Genomic DNA, 20914 nt, shown 5'->3' with positions numbered 1-20914 from the left:
CCGGCAGAAGCCAGTGTGTGTGAAAGGAAACATTGTTTCCTTCACACTACTGGCGTTCAGGGACGGCAGGGCACCATCCTGCATAGTAGTTTTTTCCAGCTATAGCACGGTGACCGTGCCGTGTGAAAGGAGCCTGTCCTTTCCCTGCAGTACTACATTTCACAGCCGGTTAAATACCGAAACCGGCATGTGAGAAATAGCTCTCTTTAATCGCACCGTGTATGGCTAGCTTCACTCTCACCCTCTCTCACAAAAAAATAACGCGCGCGCACGCGTTTTACATACCGTGCAAGTGCGCATGCGTGATGATGAGTAGGCCACGCCTCTTTATTTTACGCACGTTACGCCGCCCGCCTGATATTGCTCTGAGCAGGCGCCGCATCCATTTTGTAGTTCGTTGTGACTACGGGCGGCGGTCGCGTCGTGTGTGTGTGTGTACAGCGGCGGTTACGCAGTTTCCCCGGACTAGCATGGCGGACAGTCAGCCTCCCGCGGATTCGGGCGCCAGCACCGAGGCCGAGACCAAGAAGCTCAGCGAGCTGCGGGTGATTGACCTGAAGGCCGAGCTGAAGAGGCGGAACCTGGACACCGGCGGGAACAAGAGTGCACTCATGGAGAGGCTGAAGAAGGTGAGGCTGCGCCCGTCCTGGCCATGCATGCATGCGGGCAGGATGGGTGAGGGGTGGAGTGATGAGGGCAGGTCGCCGTGGAAGGGGATGAGGGGGAGACACCCGGGGATCGTTCTGTGTGATGGGTACCTTTTGTTTGCAGAAACATCGGCTGCCCCCATCCCGCCTAGTCAGGTGCTGGTACTGGGGACTGATCTTTTGTCGGTGAGAGGGGTGCTGGTGCCGCCGTGCGGGCAACAGAAGCGGCCTTCCGCATAAGGGGACCGAATTTGTGTTTATTGCCCAGATGTGTGTGTGTTCCCTGTGGCAGGCATGTAACTCTGCAGTTGTAGGCTAATTGGTGCTTATGGATGGATGCTCACCAAACCCTATGTGCACTCGCAAGCATTTGATCCAGCAGTAAGGAAATTCAGATTAGCTAATTATCTCCATTAATTGGGTCAATGCGAGTTGGGTCCTCCAAAAACATTCTCACGGGGAAACCCTCGCTGCGAATTAAACTTGCAATTCAGTTCCACCAAATGCACATAGATTTTTCAGTGGACAGTCGTGTTTTTTTATTGTGCACGCCCCCTTCAGGCAGGGAAATGCTTTATTTTAAGGTAAAAATGTTGGGCCACAGTACACAACCTCTTGTATACCTCTTCCAATGAAGAATAATGCGCTTGCATGGGTTTAAATAACATAAATGTTCTACTTTTCTCAATTTATGAAAACACTGAAATTTCTAGACTTTTTTTTGTTTACCCCAAAATGTTGGAAAGACTTTACATTCCTGAATAAAGCTTGCTATCATTTTCCACCATTAATACTCCCAAAACTAATGTTTTTTAATTTGTTTAAAGTCTTAAAATTGTTTTTAAAAGGTATTTTGCAGCCCCACTTTTTACTTTCCATAGGCCCATGTTATAAAATAACTAACCCCCCTCCCCCTTTCACATTGGCAATGTGAAAAATTCACCTGCTGCATGCACCTGCAATCCTAAAAACACCTGCCCCATCCATACAGCCCCCGCAAGATACCTTTTATGCAATTTTTATCCTTGTTCCCCACCTTAATTTTTGCCCCAAAAATGACACCCCCTTTTTGGGGTGTTAGGTAATTTTTTATTTTTTTGACTGATGTCTTCTTGCACTTTTTCCCGTCTGCCATTCATTGTAGAAACTTTTCCGCCTATTTCAGTGCATTGAGTTTTCGCTTATGTGAAAATGTCCTGGAATTGAATTTAAAGAAGATGCAAACAGGCGAAAAGCGGCAATTGGCGAACTTTTTAGCAGATTTTGGCTTTTCTCGTCTAATTGAATCTTGCCCTTACTAGTAAACAAATTCCTGCTTTATAAGCTGAAAATAGAAAGTATGGTGGTCGCTCACATCAGCTTAATGATATTGCCCAGGTGCTTGTAAAGAGCGGGGTTTACACTGAACCACAGGAAAAAAAGGGGATATTCCCTCCAGCACATTGTAGCAATATTAGCAAAATTATTTATAAACTGACCCCACCTGTAAAAAGCCTCTGTTTGCACCACCTCCTTCTCCTCCTACCCTGTGACCAGTAAACACTATTTTTGAACCTTCCCCCCCCCCCCCCCCACAAGCTTCATATGGTTTTACCCCCATCTCCACTGATGCTAGATCCCCACAAGGGAGTCACCCACCCCCATGAGCATATACCCCAACACAGCGGATCACTTTGATCCCCTGTGCATACGCTCCAGAATGCAGTTTGCTCGGCATTCTGTTACACGATTCCGGCAGTAGTGATGGCAGTCATACTACAGCATCACTGCCGGTGGTTCCTGAGGATGTCCTGCACCTGTGGCCAGTAACAAACCTCTTCTAAAGCCTGGGTCTCATTGTCACATGTAGTGCGACCTTGCAGGCTGATTTACTTTGCCTTGTAAGTTAAGAACCTCCAGTATTTTCCTTATGGCCACTAACAACCTTCTCTATGGTCCTGCTATTTCTGATTACATTTTGTGGGGTCCAGGATAGATTCCCCACTTTTCTACATGCTACCTCAAAAGTGCATGAAATGTTGCACACCCTCACCACAAATTGACCTTCCTACAGATGTGCCCATATCTATTCTCTGGGCGCTACACAACGCGCAAGCTCCGTGTGACTGAAGCGCCAAACGTCTTTTTGTGCAACTTTTTACTTTCATTTGCGTCGCCTCTAATTAAAATGATATGCAGCATGTCTATGTTCTTTGAGCGACTGCTGGTGTATTGGCATGCAAAACAATGTTACAGCCGTTGACACTGTAACGTAGCATTTTGCATGCAGATACACTCGCAGTCACTCATGGAATATAGACATGCTGCAAATTTAATCAGCACAAGCTGCTTGTGCTACCTATTCGCAGATCTGTGCGAATAAGACTCATTTGCGTGGCTATATCTGAGGCCACATCTGTAAATGGATGTCTTGTCTCAAGTGCGTGCGTTCATGCAATGTATGCGTGTCTCATGAAACAAACTTGCATCCACAAACTCACCCTAATTTAATTGCCACATTTTGTGAGAGCAATGCATTAGCTTATTCTTAAATATTCAGTTAGCATGTGCCATTAACTACTGACAGTTTGGGACCATTGAAATTATTGTGATGAGTTCTCACAGATCCATACTGGGAAGAAACAAAAAATTTAGTGCTGAAAATACTTTATATTTTTTTTTTTGCGGAAGGCTTTTTCAGGTAAGGGTTTTGTATGACATGCAACTCATTTTTTTAAAAATTCATATACAGTACCAGTCAAAAGTTTGGACACCTTCTCATTCAATGGTTTTTGTTATTTTCATTGTTTTCAACATAGATTAATATTGAAGGCGTCGGCACTATAACATAACACATATGGAATTATGTTGTAAACAAAAAAGGGTTAAACAAATCAAAATGTTTTATATTTTAGATTCCGCAATGTAGCCCCCTTTTGCTTTGACAGCTTTGCACACTCTTGGCATTCTCTCAATCCGCTTCATGAGGTAGTCTCCTGGAATGGTTTTCCAACAGTCTTGAAGGAGTTACCAGAGGTGCTGAGCACTTGTTGGCTGCTTTTCCTTCACTCTGTGGTTCAACTCGTCCCAAACCAGCTCAATTGGGTTTAGGTTGTGTGATTGTGGAGGCCAGGTCATCTGACGCAGCGCTCCATCACTTTCCTTCTTGGTCAAGTAGCCCCTGCATAGCCTGGAGGTGTGTTTGGGGTCATTGTCTTGTTGAAAAACAAATGATGGTCCCAGTAAGCGCAGACCAGATGGGATGACATGGTGCTGCAGAATGCTGTGGTAGCCATGCTGGTGTGCCTTGAAGTTTGAATAAATCACAAACCGTGTCACCAGCAAAGCAAGCCCACACCATCTCCTCCATGCTTCACAGTGGGAACCACACATGCAGAAACCATCCGCTCACCTCTGCATTTCACAAAGACACAGCGGTTGGAACCAAAAATCTCGAATTTGGACTCCAGACCAAAGTACAGATTTCCACTGGTCTAGTGTCCATTCCTTGTGTGTTTCTTAGCCCAAACAATTTTCTTCTTGTTGTTCATCCTCAGTAGTTGCTTCTTCACAGCAATATGACCATGAAGGCCTGATTCACGCAGTCTCTTCTGAACAGTTGATGTTGAGATTTGTCTGGTACTTGAACTCTGTGAAGGTGGTTTCTGAGGTGCTGTTAAGTAGTGTTTTCTGAGGCTGGTAACTAATGAACTTATCCTCTGCAGCAGAGGTAACTCTTGGTCTTCCTTACCTGGGGCGGTCCCCATGAGAGCCAGTTTCATCATAGCGTTTGGTTTTTGCAACTGCACTTGAGGATATATTCAAAGTTCTTGAAATGTTCCGTATGGACTTGCCTTCATGTCTTAAAGTAATGATGGACTGTCGTTTCTCTTTACTGAGTTGAGTGGTTGGTGCCATAATATGGATTACAACAGTAGTCAAATAGTGGTGTCCACTGTGTACTAACCCTACCTCTGCACAACACAACTGATGGTCTCAAACACATTAAGAAGGCAAGTAATTCCACATATTGACTCTTGACTAGGCACACCTGTTAATTCAAATCCATTCCAAGAGACTACCTCATGAAGCTGATTGAGAGAATGCCAAGAGTGTGCAAAGCTGTCATCAAGGCCAAAGGGGGCTACTTTGAGGAATCTAAAATATAAATATTTTGATTTGTGTAACACTTTTTTTTTTTTTTTTTTTTTTTTTGTTTACAACTTAATTTCATATGTGTTCTTTCATAGTTTTGATGTCTTCAGTTTTAATCTACTACAGGTTGAGTCTCCCATATCCCATATTTTTGGCATGACTGAGATAATGAAACCCTTGATTTTTGATGGTTCAATGTACACAAACTTTGTCTAAGGCACAAATTATTAAAAATGTATTAAATTACCTACAGGCTATGTGGTATAATGTGTATATGAAACACAAATTCATTTCTGTACACAATCTTTGAGCACAATTATTGAAAATATTGTATAGAATTACCTGCCAGCTTTGTGTATAAGGTGTATATAACACATAAATGCATTCTATTTGTATATTTGGGTCCATATCATTGATATGCAAATATTCCAAAATGCGGAATATTCCGATATCCAAAATACCCCTGGTCCCAAGAATTTTGCATATGGTAGACTCAACCTGTATGTTGAAAATAATTTAAATAAACAAAAACAATTGAATGAGGTGTCCACACTTTTGACTGGTACTGTATGTACTTATTAAAATCTAAGACAAACTTATAGTTTGTCTAGTAGCTGTGGAGGAATTAATTTAGACGGGATGGGCTCTATTAAATTCAACGCAAATTGAATAATGCCGGGAATGAGCTGCCGGAGCTATTCAATTCAGAGCGCTGTTAAACCCGACTTTCTTCTTCTCACGCTTCCTGGGGTGCATGCAAAAATCAGACACAACTCCTGGTGCAATGATGGTTTCCTGCCCTTAGCACAGCGGAAACTGCATTGCGCCAGGCTGTTTAGTCGGAGAATGTCCAGTTTTGCGACTAAATGCCATGTTTAAAGTGCAAGAACGGGCATTTGTCCAACATAACAGCACGCTGAATTGAATAGCTCCGGGAGCTTTTTCCCTGTGCTATTCAATTTGCGTTGAATTGAATTGTCCCCTATGTACTATTCTGGAAAGGCACGTTGTGCCCGCCAGCATTGCAATACTTGCAATGTTTTCCCTAACTACCGTATATGACCAATATGTGTGCAGCTGGGCATTGCGTCACATTGTGCTGAATGGAATTGGCCCCATTGTTTGTTTGATATTTTAATTAAAGTTTGGTTTTGTGATTTCCCCAAACAGTGTGCAGAAAGTTATCAAACTCTGCCATGTAGCTTTCTCAACTTCATTCAACTATCCTTCAGTCTCCAAATCTTTTTAAATTTTTTTTTTTTTTTTCAAGCTGAAGGCATTCAAAAATACCTTCTTTAATCTTGGACACCCCGTAATGATTACCCCCAACAATTTTCGTAAGTTATGTACTTTGGCGAAAAACGACTGCGCCAAATAAAAAATCATTGAAAATGATAGCTATTTTTTTTCCCCTGGAAATTACTTTTCCACGTAAAATTGAGGGCGCATTAAAATGGGTGCAAGTAAAATTGCGTTTTTTACACGAAAATAAAAAACCGTAAAAAAAGTCACCCATAATTTGCACGGTTATTTATTGGCACAGTAAACAATTATTATTATTTTTTTTTTTGCTGTAATTTATCATTAGGGGGAGATGTCCAGAGTATTCTGAAAGATTTTAGCCAAAAATAGGGATTTTGCAAAAAAAAATTTTTTTTCTCCAGTTTTTTTTTTTTTTTTTTGGGGCGAAAAACAGCAGTTTTCGCTACTAATTGAATATGGCCCCAAGCCTGATATGCAGAAGGTCAATGTATATTTTCAGAATCAACATGTGAACTGTTCACATTTTTATTGCCGGGATCATGTGAAGTACATTTTGTCCAATCCTTCTGAACATAGGGGCCTATGTATCGAGCCATTTTTCATTTTTTTTTACATACTATGCAGAAACTGCAGTTTCTGCATGATTTTATGTATCGATCCTATGTACTAATGGCACATTGGAGGAGATTTCACAGAAATCTCTTGCAAAGTGCAAATTACAACTCCAGATCGCAGTCCCCATTATCAAAAGTGACTACGGTCTGACCCCTACGTACTAAACTCCAAAAAGCAAAGCTTTTCAGAGTTTAGCATCAGTAGTTTACACCATGTTGTCTGACTATGGGAGATCCAGGGGCAGAAGAGAGATCTTTCGATCTTTCCCCAGCAGCACCTGGCCAGTCTCAGAAGCTGATGCTGTGCAGATGCGCAGTGTCAGCTTCCCCCAGAGAAAACTTTCACTTCAGTGAAAGACTTCTCCAATGCCTTGGATATAACTAGTGATGACAGTGGTTACCGCAACTGCTATCCCTGAGAGTTCCTGGTAGTACATAGATTAATAATACATGGGCCCCATAGTTCTTTTGCTTGTCCCTGCTGTCCCACTCACATAAACAGTACTTGGTTTAATCGCAACCCTATCAAAAGTGCAGTCCTCTACAGAGATTGCACATCTATTTCTGATACTGAATCTTCATAATGTTGTACATGTTTGCATCATGTGCAATAGGTACAGAAGGAAATTAATTTTAATTAAGGACTGCTTTAAGCTGACTTTTGATTAAACCATGAACAAGCAGAACTCGTCCACATTGTGTTCATGATGATACCCTGTGACTGAATTAACCTCTCGCCAGCAGTATCACTTCTGCTTAATAAATACGTGTAATTGTGTATGTATGTATATATTTTTTTTTTGTCTAGAAGATAAAACTAAAGGCACACATCCACTAGATGACAGACAAAAGACTGCACGGTTACGAAATTGTATTCGTGCAGTCTTTTCTGTCTGTGATGTTCCTTCACTAAACGAGCAGTTAAGGGACATCAATCACCTGCAAACATGTTGAACCTGACGATATCGTCAGGTTGTACAACATATTTGTACGATGATGGATGTCTAAATGACCAATGATTTTCAAGTGATTATCGAACAATTATCTAACTATGTCGTTCAATCGCTCAATCTAATTGTCTAGTGGATGTGTGCCTTTTAGAGTTGAGTTGGATTGTATCCTTTGGCAGAGGTTGCCAAACATGGTCCTCAAGGCTCCCCAACAGTTCAGGTTTTAGAGATATCCATGGTTGAGCACATTTGACCTAATTAGTACCTCAGTCAATGATTTATCCACCTGTGCTCAACCATGGATATCTCTAAAACTTGAACTGTTGGGGAGCATTGAGGATTGCGTTTGGGAACCTCTGATCTATGATAAGTCTGTTTGCACTGATTTAACTTTATAGTTTATTGTGCTTTTATAAATCTGGCATGTTTTTTTTTAAAAGTTTTTATTAATACAGCAACTTCAATTGTAAAAGGATTTTATAAACCCTTTTTAATTGGGCTTCTCTAACTCTCTGGCTTATAATTTCTCTTAAAGGCTGTTGAGGAAGAGGGTGGAAATCCAGAGGAGATGCAAGTGACGCCGGATACACCTAGCAAAAAGACTCCGAAGAGAAGTGGAAGAGGTGTGCAAAATTAAACGTTTATCATGATTTGTTTTAGTGTATTGGACACAGGGGGAATTGATTATCTCATGCCCACCACTAGATGGTGTCCACTGACGGCAATTCAATTGTTCTGTCATTTGGGCACCCATAACTGTGGCTGCACGCATTTCTGCTCGTAGCCACCTGAGGTAGTAAGCAGAAACGTTCGATAAGTCCATTATTTGGACTAACACAGACTTTAGATGGGTTTAGCAACTTTGTGGCAGCTAAACCCGGTGCTTTTGGGCGCTTCAAAACTAATGGACGCCCGATCAGAGCAACAATTGAATTCCCCCCCAAATTGTCGTTTGGTTATGTTTGGTCTATTGCTTTACAAATGTTTACTACCTAGGTAAAGAGTAATATATAGAATAGTATTTGTGGTTTTCTATTCCAACATTTCTGGCCTGGTTTAATGTTCTCCTTTTTGTCTCTATTTGTTAGAACAGTTGTAACCAGTGCACTTCTAAACCATCAGGAATCACTTTGCTTTCATTTGGTTGTTTTATTCTCTTAAATAGTTCGAAAGCAAGAGGAAGAGGCTGAAGATAACGGGCTGGAGGAGGATTCGGGCGATAGCCAGGTAAAAAATTGTTTAGATGTCTTAGGGGGGGCTGTTTGGTCTCCCATCTAAAGTGACCAGGAGCTATTCATTTGTTTTGGGACTGCTTGCCCCAAGGTTGCACTTATCGCGGGTTTATGCTTGCGTCCGCCTGATGTGCGAGCAGAAATTCGACTAAAGTAGGACTTTGAGGCTGGGTGCCTAAACTACATTGATGATCCCATGCATTTAGGAGCAGGGTTGTGGCTGTTGCAGGGCTTTTCTCACAAACTGTGAATAGCTCCCATCACTTTAGAAAACCATAAACTCACAAAATATGGCTGGGCAAATGCTATGTCTACTAAGAAATGTGCACTAACCATCTGCTGCCCCACCCCCTTTTTTTTTTTTTGCTGCTGCCATAGAGGGATTTAGTTTTGAATCTGTGTTGGGAATGTTTGTGTTCAGTTCTCATTTCCAGTAATGAGACCATTTTTTCTTTTCTCGCAGGAAATTGAGGAAGCAAGTTTGGAACAAGGTATTGTCTAGATTAGTAATATAATCGTAATCTCATTCTTTAGTTGTGATGGTATATCTCCACGTGCCCAACAAATTTGAGGCATGGGCCACAGAGATTGGAAAAGTAGATTGCCAGATCTGTGCAATTTATCGTGTCTGCTTAAAAACTTGCATAGATAAGACATTTGAATTACATAAATCTGGCGATAAAGAAAACAGATGATTGGTTTATCTGTGCATCACAATTAACATTGAAAGTAAAGCATCAGATGCAAGAAGACAAAATTCTTGAAGGACCAGTCTTTTTCCTTTGGAACATGATTAATGCGTTGCGTTTCTTGCATTACGGATCGCTGGAAGATTACTGAATATGGATTTCTCAGAAATTGGAATGACCTTTCTCAATAAAATTCTACAGTAAATTCATGGACAAACTGAAGTCTACAAGAAGACAGAACATTCATATGAGATCAAGCTCTGTTTTATTCAAGACACCACGAAGCTTAAGCGATTGCCGTGTTTGCAGCGTTTTTAGTGTAGTCGGCGTTCACTGTTTAATCTTTCATACTTTCAGCTCAGTATATACACATTACGTAATATAAATTTCCAATCTCTGTGTAGCTTTCTAATTCGGCAGCCATGCCAGTTCCGCGTTTTTGTGATTTTGTTTTTTCCCTGGTAATTAAATTTTGCCGTTCTATTCCTATTAAATCTATAGAAAATGAGAAAGTGCTCGACATATTGGGGGAAAGTGATAAATCTGAACAGCTTAAAGAAGAGGCTCCGGAAGGGGAGGAGTCAGTTAATCAAGATGACAGTTGTGTTGAATCAGAAAAGACCAAGGACGAGGAAGAGGTTTTTGTGACAATCGAATCTGCAGACAGCACGTTAGATTTAGATGGAGAATCTAATCAAGAGTGTGAAGCTGAAGACACTAAACCTTTAGGTGGTAGGGAGTCTAAAGAACAGAGCACAAAAAAGGACACTGACTTTGAAATGGTAGATGTAGATAATACAAGTGGTCAGAGTAGCCGAAAACAATCAAGTATTGGCGAAAACCTGGAATGTGAAGACAAACCACTTGATGATGATGGAGCAAAAAAAAATGAAGGCACAGAGGAAGAAACTTCGGCCACTAGAGAGTCCTCTGCAAAAGAGGACGATCAGAAAATGAGGTTTGTTGTTTTCTAAGTATTCGACAAGATATTTTTCCTTTCATTTTTTCTTTTAGAGGCATTATAAAATATGGTTACAATATGGTTTTCTTTGGCAGTCTTTTCTGTAGTAACTCTTGGTAGGTTTTTTGAATTTTCTTTTCACTTTTGATTTTAGATTCAAAATCTAGTTATCAAGTATACTGTGAATATACTTTGCATGTAATTTCTTCCAAACATTTTTGAGCAATTATGAAACGGTAGGTATTGAAAACCTGTAAAATCTCTAAATTGTTCACTAACTTTGACCTTTTATTTAGTTCGACTGAAGAAGCTGATAAAAACATCGCGAAAGATGAGAAAGGTATGTTGTATATTAAACATAATCGCATTGTTCAAATGCAGTTTAGTTTGTATTTAAAAGGACCTTTTTAGGTTTTTGACAATTTTTTTTAATTTTTGTGTGCATCAGGTATGTGTTAAAGAACACAATCTACTATGCTCCCTCCTTTATGCTCCCTCCTTTAATTGTATTGTGACCATTTCTGTTCTCTTAAATCATGGCTCCACTGCCTTATAAGAGCAGAGCATCCTGAACAAAAATACTATGAACTTATCTACTTCAGGGTCCACAGGGGGAACTTGGGGTATAAGTGGTGAAGGAGTCATCCGAACACCACGCAGTAAAATTTTTCACCCAGGATGCACTGGGTCTGCCTCCTATACCCCGGCCCAGAGGCACCTCAGTTTCGTTGGGTCTCTGACGCGGTGGGGGCTGTTATTCAACTCCTGAAGATTTTATTTTTGCAAGCTTTCTTCAAGTTTGGACAGTCCAGGGGATGTCCGCGCTGCCTGTGGGCCTCCGGGGTCTTGGCTAGCGAAGACCCTGGAGGATCTCTGAACTGCGACAGGTCACCGCGAGCAGTGACCCGCTGAGACACAGCATTTTCTCCCAGGGCTGGGGATGGCAGCAAGTGGAGCAGGCACTTCCACTTGGCCAACAGGGACATAGGCTGGAAATAGTTCCGAGAGACCAGGGGAGGCAGCCTTCCCTGTTTATCAGCCGGCTCCTCCCCGCTGCACAGCGCACCTTTCTACCGCGGTCTGGCTAGGCTGTGGCAGCTCTCCTCTGGAACCGCTCCCTCAGAGGTCTCTGGCCATTTTCTCCTTGGCTGCATCGCAGATCACGTGCGGTGTTCTGGTCACCCCTACATACTTCTCCTTCAGGTGGTCAGCATATGTAACACTATACCCTACCGGACACTGAGTCTGTGTAGTTGATTAGTAGTGCCATTTGTGCATTGTATATGACTTTATGCTAGCGCTGTCGAGTTTCTTTTTTCATCTGTCAGCCATTTTACTTTCCCTGTTCCTTTTTTCACAGAGCCCTAATGCAAGTGTTAGGGTGCATATTGAGCCTCACAGTTTTATTATCCTTTGTGGTGGATCGTATAGAGATATTCTCTCCACCATGTCTGGTAGTGAGGGTGATATGCCAAGTTTTGCTCCAGACCTGCTGTCATGTAAAAGGTGTGCTGCAGGATTAGGTGTGGGAGACATGGTGCTTGAGGGGTTATGTCTGAGGTTCTATGCCCCTACAGGATTCCTCTACTATCTCATCCACTCTGCAGGAGGCGCCTTGGGTGTGCTTTGCGCAAGCACTAATTGCTTATATCGGGACGTTTGGCAGTCCCTATTTACTCTGCTGGGGTTCACGCAGAAGCAGCTTATGCCCTCTCAGAGCCTGCTTCAGCTGGTTGCACCCATGCAAGTTGTATCTAATCCTCCTTGTGTTAATACGCTTTCCACTACGGTGCAGAACCTTACGGATATGGGGCAGGGGATTAGACCGGCTAAAAGAATTTTGCCGTCATCTGTCTAATCAATATGATTGACCTATCGTCTGATGGGGTGCTCCAAGATGACTGACTCTGAACCCTCTGCACGAGAGGCAGATCCTAAGTCAAAGATCTATATTCCAGGTCTGATTCAAGCTGTCTGTGCAGCCTTTGCCATAGGGGAGGACGAAACTCCAGCACCTAAGTCCAAATATGCCAATTTCAAGGACATAAAGGTGACCGCTGTTGTATTTCCTTAATCTGATCAGCTGGTAAACCACCTGGAGGTGGCATGGAAATACCTGGAAAGCGTTACCAGCCGCAAGGACGCCTGATTTATGCTTCTCCTTTTGCTGAGGACTATTTTACAAAATGGGGTACTTCACCATGCGGCGCGCTTGGTTAAAAGCGCGACCCTACCTATGCCATCCTATCTGTAGTATCCTTTAAGGACAACATGGAAGGTGGAGGTTTGCCTGATATCCATTTACTCCTTCAGGTGCTGCGTGCAGACCAGCCATGGCTATCTGCTGGGTAGCTAGAGAGCTATGGAACTTTGGACAAACACCCTTGAAGGGTACTTGTCCTCGGATGCTACTAGAGAGCAGTTGAATCTAGTGGGCAACCTTCGAGATTCAGCTACCTATATTAACGAGGCTGCCTTGGATGTCAGCCTATTGAATGCTAGGATTTCCATTGCGGCTCGCCGCTCCCTGTGGCTACGCTCTTGGAGGGCAGATGCAGACTCCAAGAAGGGCTTAGTGTTTACCTTTATAACGGTAAAGTTTTTTTTTTTTTGGTTTGGCCCTGATTTGGATAAAATTGTAGATATGTTGGCAGCTGCTAAATCTGCTTATCTGCCCCTACTCCCTCCTAGATCTCGTCCTTTCTGACCTAACTGGCCCCAGGTAAGGTTAAAGCTCAGTCCTTCCCTAGGCCGTCAGTCACCAAGAAGACTGCCAAGCCCAAGAAGCAATCTTGGATTGCGAGACGTCCGGCTGCCAAGCCTGACTACAACCCCTTAGCCTGATGGGGCTGGCCTCCCCTTGGGGGATCCCAGAGTGGGAGGTAGACTACAGTTCTCCCAATACTGGTAAGAGAAGTGGTCTCACGGATACGCCCTCTCCTTCTGTCGAAGACCTCCCCATCAGTTTTTCTGCACAGGCCTTCTGTCAAACAAGGAGAAGACCTTAGAAATTCAGAAGGCAGTACAATCCTTGCTTCAGGCAGAGGTCATTGTACCGGTCCAGTTATTCCAGTCTTTCTGGTTCAAAGACCGAACAGATCCCACCGACTTATCCTCAATCTTAAATCCCTGAACAAATTCCTCAGGGTACCTCTGTTTCAAGATGGAAACCCTAAAGCTCAATTATACTGGCTATGGAACCTGGGGAATTTATGGTGTCGCTGGATATTCAGGATGCATACCTGCATATTTCAATTACTTCGGCTCACCAGCGTTTTCTCAGGTTTGCTGTACTACAACATCACATCCAGTTTCGGGCTCTACCGTTTGGCCTCTCTACTGCACCTTGGGTGTTTACCAAATTTATGGCGGTAATGGCTGCCCATCTGTGCCTGCAGGGGGTCGGCCTGTTGCCATTCCTGTACGACTTCTTACTGTTGGCATGGTCTCCAGAGGTACTTCACCACCTACAACTGACAATATCTGTGCTACAGATGTACGGGTGGTTGATCAATTGGAAGAAGTCCTCTGTGATCCCATCTCAAAGGATGCTCCATCTGGGAGCTCTGTTGGATTCACAACAGCAGAGGAGCTTTCTGACTGCAGACAAGATCTCCACTTTGCAGACGTGAGTACGCAGATGCTTCCACAGTTGCAGCGTGTCCATTCACTCAGCAATGCAGTTACTGGGCTCCATCGTGTCTACTTTCGACATGGTGGAATATACCCAGTTTCATTCCCGGCCTCTACAGAAGTGTTAACCTCTCCAGGTGGGATGGATTACCCCATCGGAAAAAGGCACAAACGATGGTGCTCTCTCCGGAGGTGCGTCTGGCTCCTTGGTGGCTGCATACGGGCCACCTCACCAGGGGGGCACCCCTTTTGGATTCCGGACTAGGTCCTACTGGCAACAGACGCAAGTCTCCAGGTTTGGGGCACAATGATAGGTCCACACTCCTTTCAAGGACGGTGGACAGCAGAGGATTCTGCACTGCCAATCAACATATTGGAACTTCAGGCAGTCTTCAGGGCCCTGCAACAAGCCAGACTTCACGGAAAGCCCGTGCAAGCTCAGACAACGCCACGACCGTGGCATACGTCAACCATCAAGGAGGGACTCTCAGGTGGCAATGACAGAGGTGTCACGCATTCTGACATGGGAGGAAGGTCATCCCACAGCCATTTCGGCGGTGTTCATTCCAGGAGTTCTCAATTGGGAAGCAGACTTTCGCAGCCGTCCCGACGTGCATTCCGGGGAATGGTCTCTTCACCAAGAAGTTTCAGCTCATAGTGGACAAGTGGGGCCTTCCGGACGTGGACCTCATGGCCTTCCGACACAATCAAACTGCCAGTGTACGGGTCCAGGATAAGAGACGCCAAGGCTCTCTTGGTAGACGGTGTCAGTCAATTGGACCTTCAGTTTGCGTACCTGTTTCCTCCTATCTCCCTTCCTCGAGTACTTCGGAAGTTCAAACAAGGAGGCACTGTCCTGCTGGTGGCTCCAGCGTGAACCAGATGTCACTGGTACTCAGATCTTCAGTGTCTTTACATAGACACTCCATTACTGTTGCCTCAAGTCCAAACCTGTTGTCTCAGGGTCCTTGCCTTTACGCGGATCTGGGTCGCCTGTCTTTGACGGCTTGGCTCTTGAGACATCCCTCCTAAGGTTCAAGGGTTTTTCTGGCTCTGTGGTTAACTCCATGCTCAGTGTGTTAACCAGCCTCTGCTAGGATTACGGCGCGCAGGTATTTCGGATATCCAGAGTTTTGGCTTTCCTGTAGACGCGTTTGGATCTTGATCTCTGCCTTGCCTCACTGAAGGTGCATGTCTCTGCTCTTAGTTTGGTTCCAGTGATGGATTGCTCCTTTCTGATTTTCCAACGGGTGTCCTTCGCATTCTGCCTCACTTTGTCCCTCCTGTGGCGCCTTGGGATTTCCCTTTGAACCCCTAGACTCAGTCTTGGCTGTAAGCCATTTGAGAACCACTATTTTTCTGTTTGCTTTTGCTTCCACCAGATGAGTGTCAGACTTGGGACCTCTTTTGCCGATCCCCATTTCTTGTCTTTCTCCAGGACAGGGTGGTGCTTTGGACTCGCCCTGGGTTCCTTCTTAAGGTGGTTTCTAGTTTCCACACTGAGTAAATTATTGTACCTGCCTTTAATTCTCTAGACCTCTCTGCAGGTTAGGCCTCTTTGGATGTGGTAAGTGCCCTCAGGATTTATGTGGACCGTACCACCTCCCTTCGGAAGTCTGACTACTTGTTTGTCCCCTTTGGCTCTCACAAGAAGGGATGGCCAGCCAATAAACTTTGGCTAGATGGCTTCACATGGCGAACTCTGAGGCTTACACTCATGAGGGCCTTCCAGTGCCACCCTCTGTTACTGCTCATTCTACTCTGTCTGTGGGTCCTTCGTGGGCAGCTTGCTGTGGCGCCTCTGCTGTTTAGCTTTGTAAGGCGGCCACATGGTCTTCTGTCCAGACCCTTCTGAGGTATTTGATACCTTTGCCTCTCAGGATGCTTCCTTTTGGCTGGTGGATTCTTGTCTCTGCACAGGAGCATCCCCACCCTTAAAGGGACTGCTTTTGGGACATCCCCAAGTTCTCCCTGTGGAGCCTATGGACCCTGAAGTAGAAAATGAGACTTGCCTTTATCTCTTTTTCTACGAAGTCTTCTGGGCATCCATTCTGACGCACCTGTGCACGGATGGGCTTCGCTCTGGTCACCGTTTTTCCATCTATGTGAGAACGTGATTCTTGGGTGTTCCAGACTTTCTTCTTCTATCCTCCTGGCTTGCTATGAAACTGAGGTGCCTCTGGCCCGGGGGCATGGTATAGGAGGGAGACCCAGTGCATCCTGGGGGAGAAATTTTACTGCGTGGTGCCTGGATGACTCAATCACCTATAACCCAAGGTCTCCCTGTGGACCCTATGGACTTCGTAGAAAGATAACAAAGGTGTAAGTTCTTACATATCTCCATATTTTTTTTTTTTTTTTTTTTTTTTTTCACGATTCTCTGTAGCCCAAACCCCCCATGTATCTTCGTTTGATACACCACTATTTGTGATGCAGTGCATGTGAATAGAAAGTGATTTTTAGTATACAACTAGATTGATTCCTTTTGGAAGATTTATCTTAAGCAGTGCTTGCAGGTGTATGTGTTCTATCATACTTCCTAAAACTGCTTGATGGGCCAGAAATAGAGCATGTGATATTCAGGGACTATGTCTTCACAAATAAACAAAAATGCATTACTCTGGTCGGTTCACTTGAGCTTTCCTATTTCCCATAAACACAGGACAGCATACTATAGATACAATGTCTGTATGCAGAGTTGAGTTTACTTTCACAACTACTACATTTTTTAAAAAAAAATTTTTATTAATCCTCATGTCTCCTTCCAGTTGCCTCCTGGCACTATGTTACTAGTGTGGTCATCCACTCACAATGGCAGGGCAAGCCTGCAGGTACTATGAGGAGAGCAAGAGGACTATTAAACCCCTTACATTTGTTTATAAACTATACAAACGGATATTTGGTGCATACATTCCTTTATACTTCATACTACCGTATGTACTTTGTACTTTTTTGGAAGTCCTACAAAAACCTTACATGTTAACATAAAGCTAGGTAAACCTATTTCATACCAAATGTATTGCATCTGAATCAATTTTATAATGGTGTATAAATATTCTTATTTTAAGAAACAATTCATGCGGTGTTAAGTTTTAACAGTGCCACTGTAAGTACTTTTTTTTATTTTATATATCTACAAATACTTTTAAAAATGTATTTAGCAAAATTATAACTCCCAGGGACGTATTGGTAAAAATGTCTTCTGCTGTATGTGAATATCTCGTGCATAATCATTTTGTATTGAAGCACAGTTCATGTTCTCTGGTTAGTAATTTTACATGTGTTCATACTTGGGTTGTGAATGTTATTTGACCTTCAAATGTTAATTGGTAGTCATTGCCACCCCCATGTTTAATGCTTTAATTTGTGGCACAAACAACTCTATGAAAATGCATCCACCTCATGAATAACTCTCAACTTTGTTTATTAGGGCAACTTGATGCCAACCTTGGTAAAAATCTGTGGGTAAGTGGGCTTTCGTCTACCACAAGAGCAACAGACTTGAAGAACCTCTTCAGCAAGTATGGAAAGGTACAGTATTCTACTGTATGTCTGGTCCCACTCCCCCCCCTCCCAATCCGTAAGAGACAAGTCTCTCAAAATAAGTGTGTATGTGTGTGTGTGTGTGTGTGTGTATATATATATATATATATATATATATTTATTTATTTTAGTATGTATTCATTCTATGGCAGGTGTTCTGGGAAGACTGTCATTTACTTATTTACTAGATAAGTCTGATGCTTTAGTCTCAATTATAGCTATTTGCAGATTGTGCCAAAACACTTCACACCTGTGTTGATTGCAAACTTGTGCTTCTCTGTAGAGCATGGTGAATGAGATGTGACTTTCCTTCATTGCTGTGTTCTACCTCTGCTCTTTGCTCATTAAATATAGCAAGTCCAGAGGTACAGTTTAAGTTCTGGAGCTCCAATTATATCCTGTGTTGTGTTCTCGTCCAACGGACTTTGGTGAAACTGGCTTACTCATGCCACTGTTTTAAACTTGCATTAAATTTATCAGTGGTTGCTTGTCTGTTTTGCTTTGTAAGCTTGATCCTGGAGTATCTGCTTCTGGCAGTGCTTGCTTAGGACTATTCTCCCTTGTAGTTCCTTTGACATTGCCTTAGGACAGTGGTTGTATTTCGGAGGGAAAGTACTTAAAATCTTTAAGGAGTATTTCTTATCTACACAATCCACAGGAGGATCCCCAAGCAGTCTAAATCTCTATAGTCCACCCTCCTGTCTTCTACACAAGCCAGAGTCACTATATGAACATGAGCTCTGAGTAGCCATGTTCTCCTTCACTAACTGCCCCTCACTGTACCTGACGAGATCCATGTAGTAGAAAGTTTCTCTCGTCCTGTTTATTGCACTTGTTCAGCGCATTAGTCCTCCCCGTCATGGCAAAGTCACCCACAGCGGCAGGTGCATGGCTTGTACTCTGCTGAGCATTGGTAAGAAGTTTACACCTGTCAACGTGATTCCTAGTGTCTCAAGTGCGCATAATGTGGGGCCTGTTCTTTTTCTTTTGAAGTACTCTGTGCCATTCAGGGTAGAAGATGTACTATATAGCATAAACATCAACGCTGGTATGAAAGAGGGAGAATCTATTCCTCAGTTCCATCTGCCGATTCTATTCTTGCATTTTAACATATCCCCTAGTTTAATATCGTATAATCTAAAAGATACAGCTGAGTATGCTAGACTTATTTTGCTTATGTTTGCCAATTATGCTGTTCCCAGTGAGCTGACCTGTTTTAAATTGGATATTGTTTTAATGCTTTTAAGGCTTCAAACATGTTCTTCTGCTTTGAAAACATTGCAGTACATTTCACAGTAGTTAAGCTACTTCATGTTATATTTTAGTTCTGCAATTTGCTGTTTTATATGAACCTTTGACCACACTTGCTGAACATTTAAGCTGCATACACACTATTTTGTTACCAACGATTTTATGAACTATTTTCTGTCAGATTATCTGTTTTTTTTTTTTTTTTTTTAGTGTAATGAATGATTTTTTGAACTACAAATTATTTTTGTAACTTCCCTTAATGAAAATTGTTCAGTTGGTCAGTCAGAATGAACTACAAACGGAAACGCGCATGAAAGACATCAGTTAAATCGTTCAAAAAATCGTTACGTGTATGCACCTTTATTTCATTGGGTGTGTGATTTGCCACCTGCTGATTGGTGGTGGTGTTGGGTTTTTTTTTTTTTTTTTCTTAAGACTGTCTAGCAGTCTGCACTGTGTATTTCACTTTACGTCTGAGTTCCGCATGACACTGTTGTGACATCATAAAGTGCCTGCTTTTTAAGGATGTCACTCTGAAACCTTGTCATGCCACCCCAACTAAGGAGCGCTTTGCTAATTTTTGAGTAGTGTCATGCACACAGATATGTATGAGACTAGTTTAGAAGGCCTGGCTTTTGTAAGGCATCAGTCTTCCTTAATGTGTTAGCAAGTTCAGCAGCTTGTCACTAACTAAAACTAAAGTTGTGGTACATTTTGCATTAAAGTTGGATAGGTTTCTTTGTAGCCATGCTAGTTCCAGTTAGTCAATTTAAGGGTACTGCAGCAAGTTTTTTGCACAACTATGATGGGATATTATTTATCCCATGACATACCTTTTTGAATAAAACATTTATTGTACTACAGTATGTGAAATGAGAGCGCAGTCATACATTTCAATGCATCACTAACTACATTATCAAAAATTATTAAATTTTGTTTTTAAAAAGTATTGCCTTTCAGCATAACCTTTCATAACAGATGGTTCAGTTTCTAGCTGAAGAATATCTTTTATAAACTCCATTGTAGTTTTTGGAGATAATTGGTTTTTCAAGACAAGATCACCTAATTCACTCTGTTCCTATAGATTGTGCCAACAATTAAAAGTGAATGTTGATAAGACTATTCATTTTTTTTTTTTTCTCTCTCTCCAAGGTTATTGGTGCCAAGGTGGTAACCAATGCCCGTAGTCCTGGCGCACGGTGTTATGGATTTGTAACAATGTCATCCTCAGAGGATGCAACAAAATGCATAAGCCATCTTCACAGGACAGAGCTTCATGGAAGGATGATTTCAGTAGAAAAGGTAAGTGGTCACATGCATAGTTTATTAAATTAACCATTCCCTTGCCTTAAAGGACAAGTGAATCCACTATTACCTCATTTTGCATTAACATTTGTGCTTCACCTGAGCTGAATAATAGATATGAAATTAAGGGTCCTTTACTTATTTAACTCCATTATGCTCTTTTTTCCTTGGCTGTCTGGTTAAAAAGGATATTGTCTCAACAGGCAAACATTGACCAATTAGTAGGCTTGCCTTGAACACAAGTGGTCTGTATACTCCACATACTCTCTGCCTTGAAATTATTCTTTGTAACTTTCTCTGTCCTGTAGTGTTCACTCTAGCTCCGATGGCAGGCAGGGTGCCGGAGCTAGAGAGGGCACTTCCGTGCTCGCGTACGGAAAGGGGCGTGACCAATTAAAAGGGTGTGTCTATAAGACGCGTCCCATTTTTGCCACTCTTGGAGGTGTGCTTTGCACTTACAGACACGCCGGGCAGCCCCCAAGCACTGCCGATGGAGAATAGATGCCGGGCGCATGTGCCCCGGCATCTATTCGCCGGTGACTAGGTCACCGCACATTTCCCCACCCGCGGGACACTGTGACCCGCGGGTGAAGACTGCACCCGCAGACTGTGAGGGCAGGGTGCTTTTTGCCCTCCAGAAGGAGGCCAGGGTGCCGCACCCCGCTAAAACAGGCTAGCGGGAACACTAGTCC

The 20914-nt window shown here is 42.9% G+C and overlaps 1 protein-coding gene across 2 annotated transcripts in view; it reads left to right on the top strand.

The window, feature by feature from the left end:
- The first annotated feature begins 376 nt into the window (after positions 1-376).
- The window catches only part of LOC148481817 (scaffold attachment factor B2-like), a 94583-nt gene continuing 74045 nt past the window's right edge, over positions 377-20914 (top strand). For both annotated transcript variants that reach the window (XM_088452956.1, XM_088452955.1), the window contains exons 1-8: positions 377-629; positions 8144-8231; positions 8774-8835; positions 9304-9331; positions 10031-10487; positions 10787-10830; positions 17554-17654; positions 20070-20219. In XM_088452956.1, the coding sequence (XP_088309082.1) occupies positions 471-629; positions 8144-8231; positions 8774-8835; positions 9304-9331; positions 10031-10487; positions 10787-10830; positions 17554-17654; positions 20070-20219 (1089 nt within the window). In that variant the 5' untranslated portion in view covers positions 377-470. The remainder of the gene's footprint in view (positions 630-8143; positions 8232-8773; positions 8836-9303; positions 9332-10030; positions 10488-10786; positions 10831-17553; positions 17655-20069; positions 20220-20914) is intronic.

This window comes from Taudactylus pleione, unplaced genomic scaffold, assembly GCF_031769625.1.
Source record: "Taudactylus pleione unplaced genomic scaffold, aTauple2 ptg000560l, whole genome shotgun sequence".
Classification (NCBI taxonomy): Eukaryota; Metazoa; Chordata; class Amphibia; order Anura; family Myobatrachidae; genus Taudactylus; species Taudactylus pleione.
This window is presented reverse-complemented; position numbering and strand designations above follow the sequence as displayed.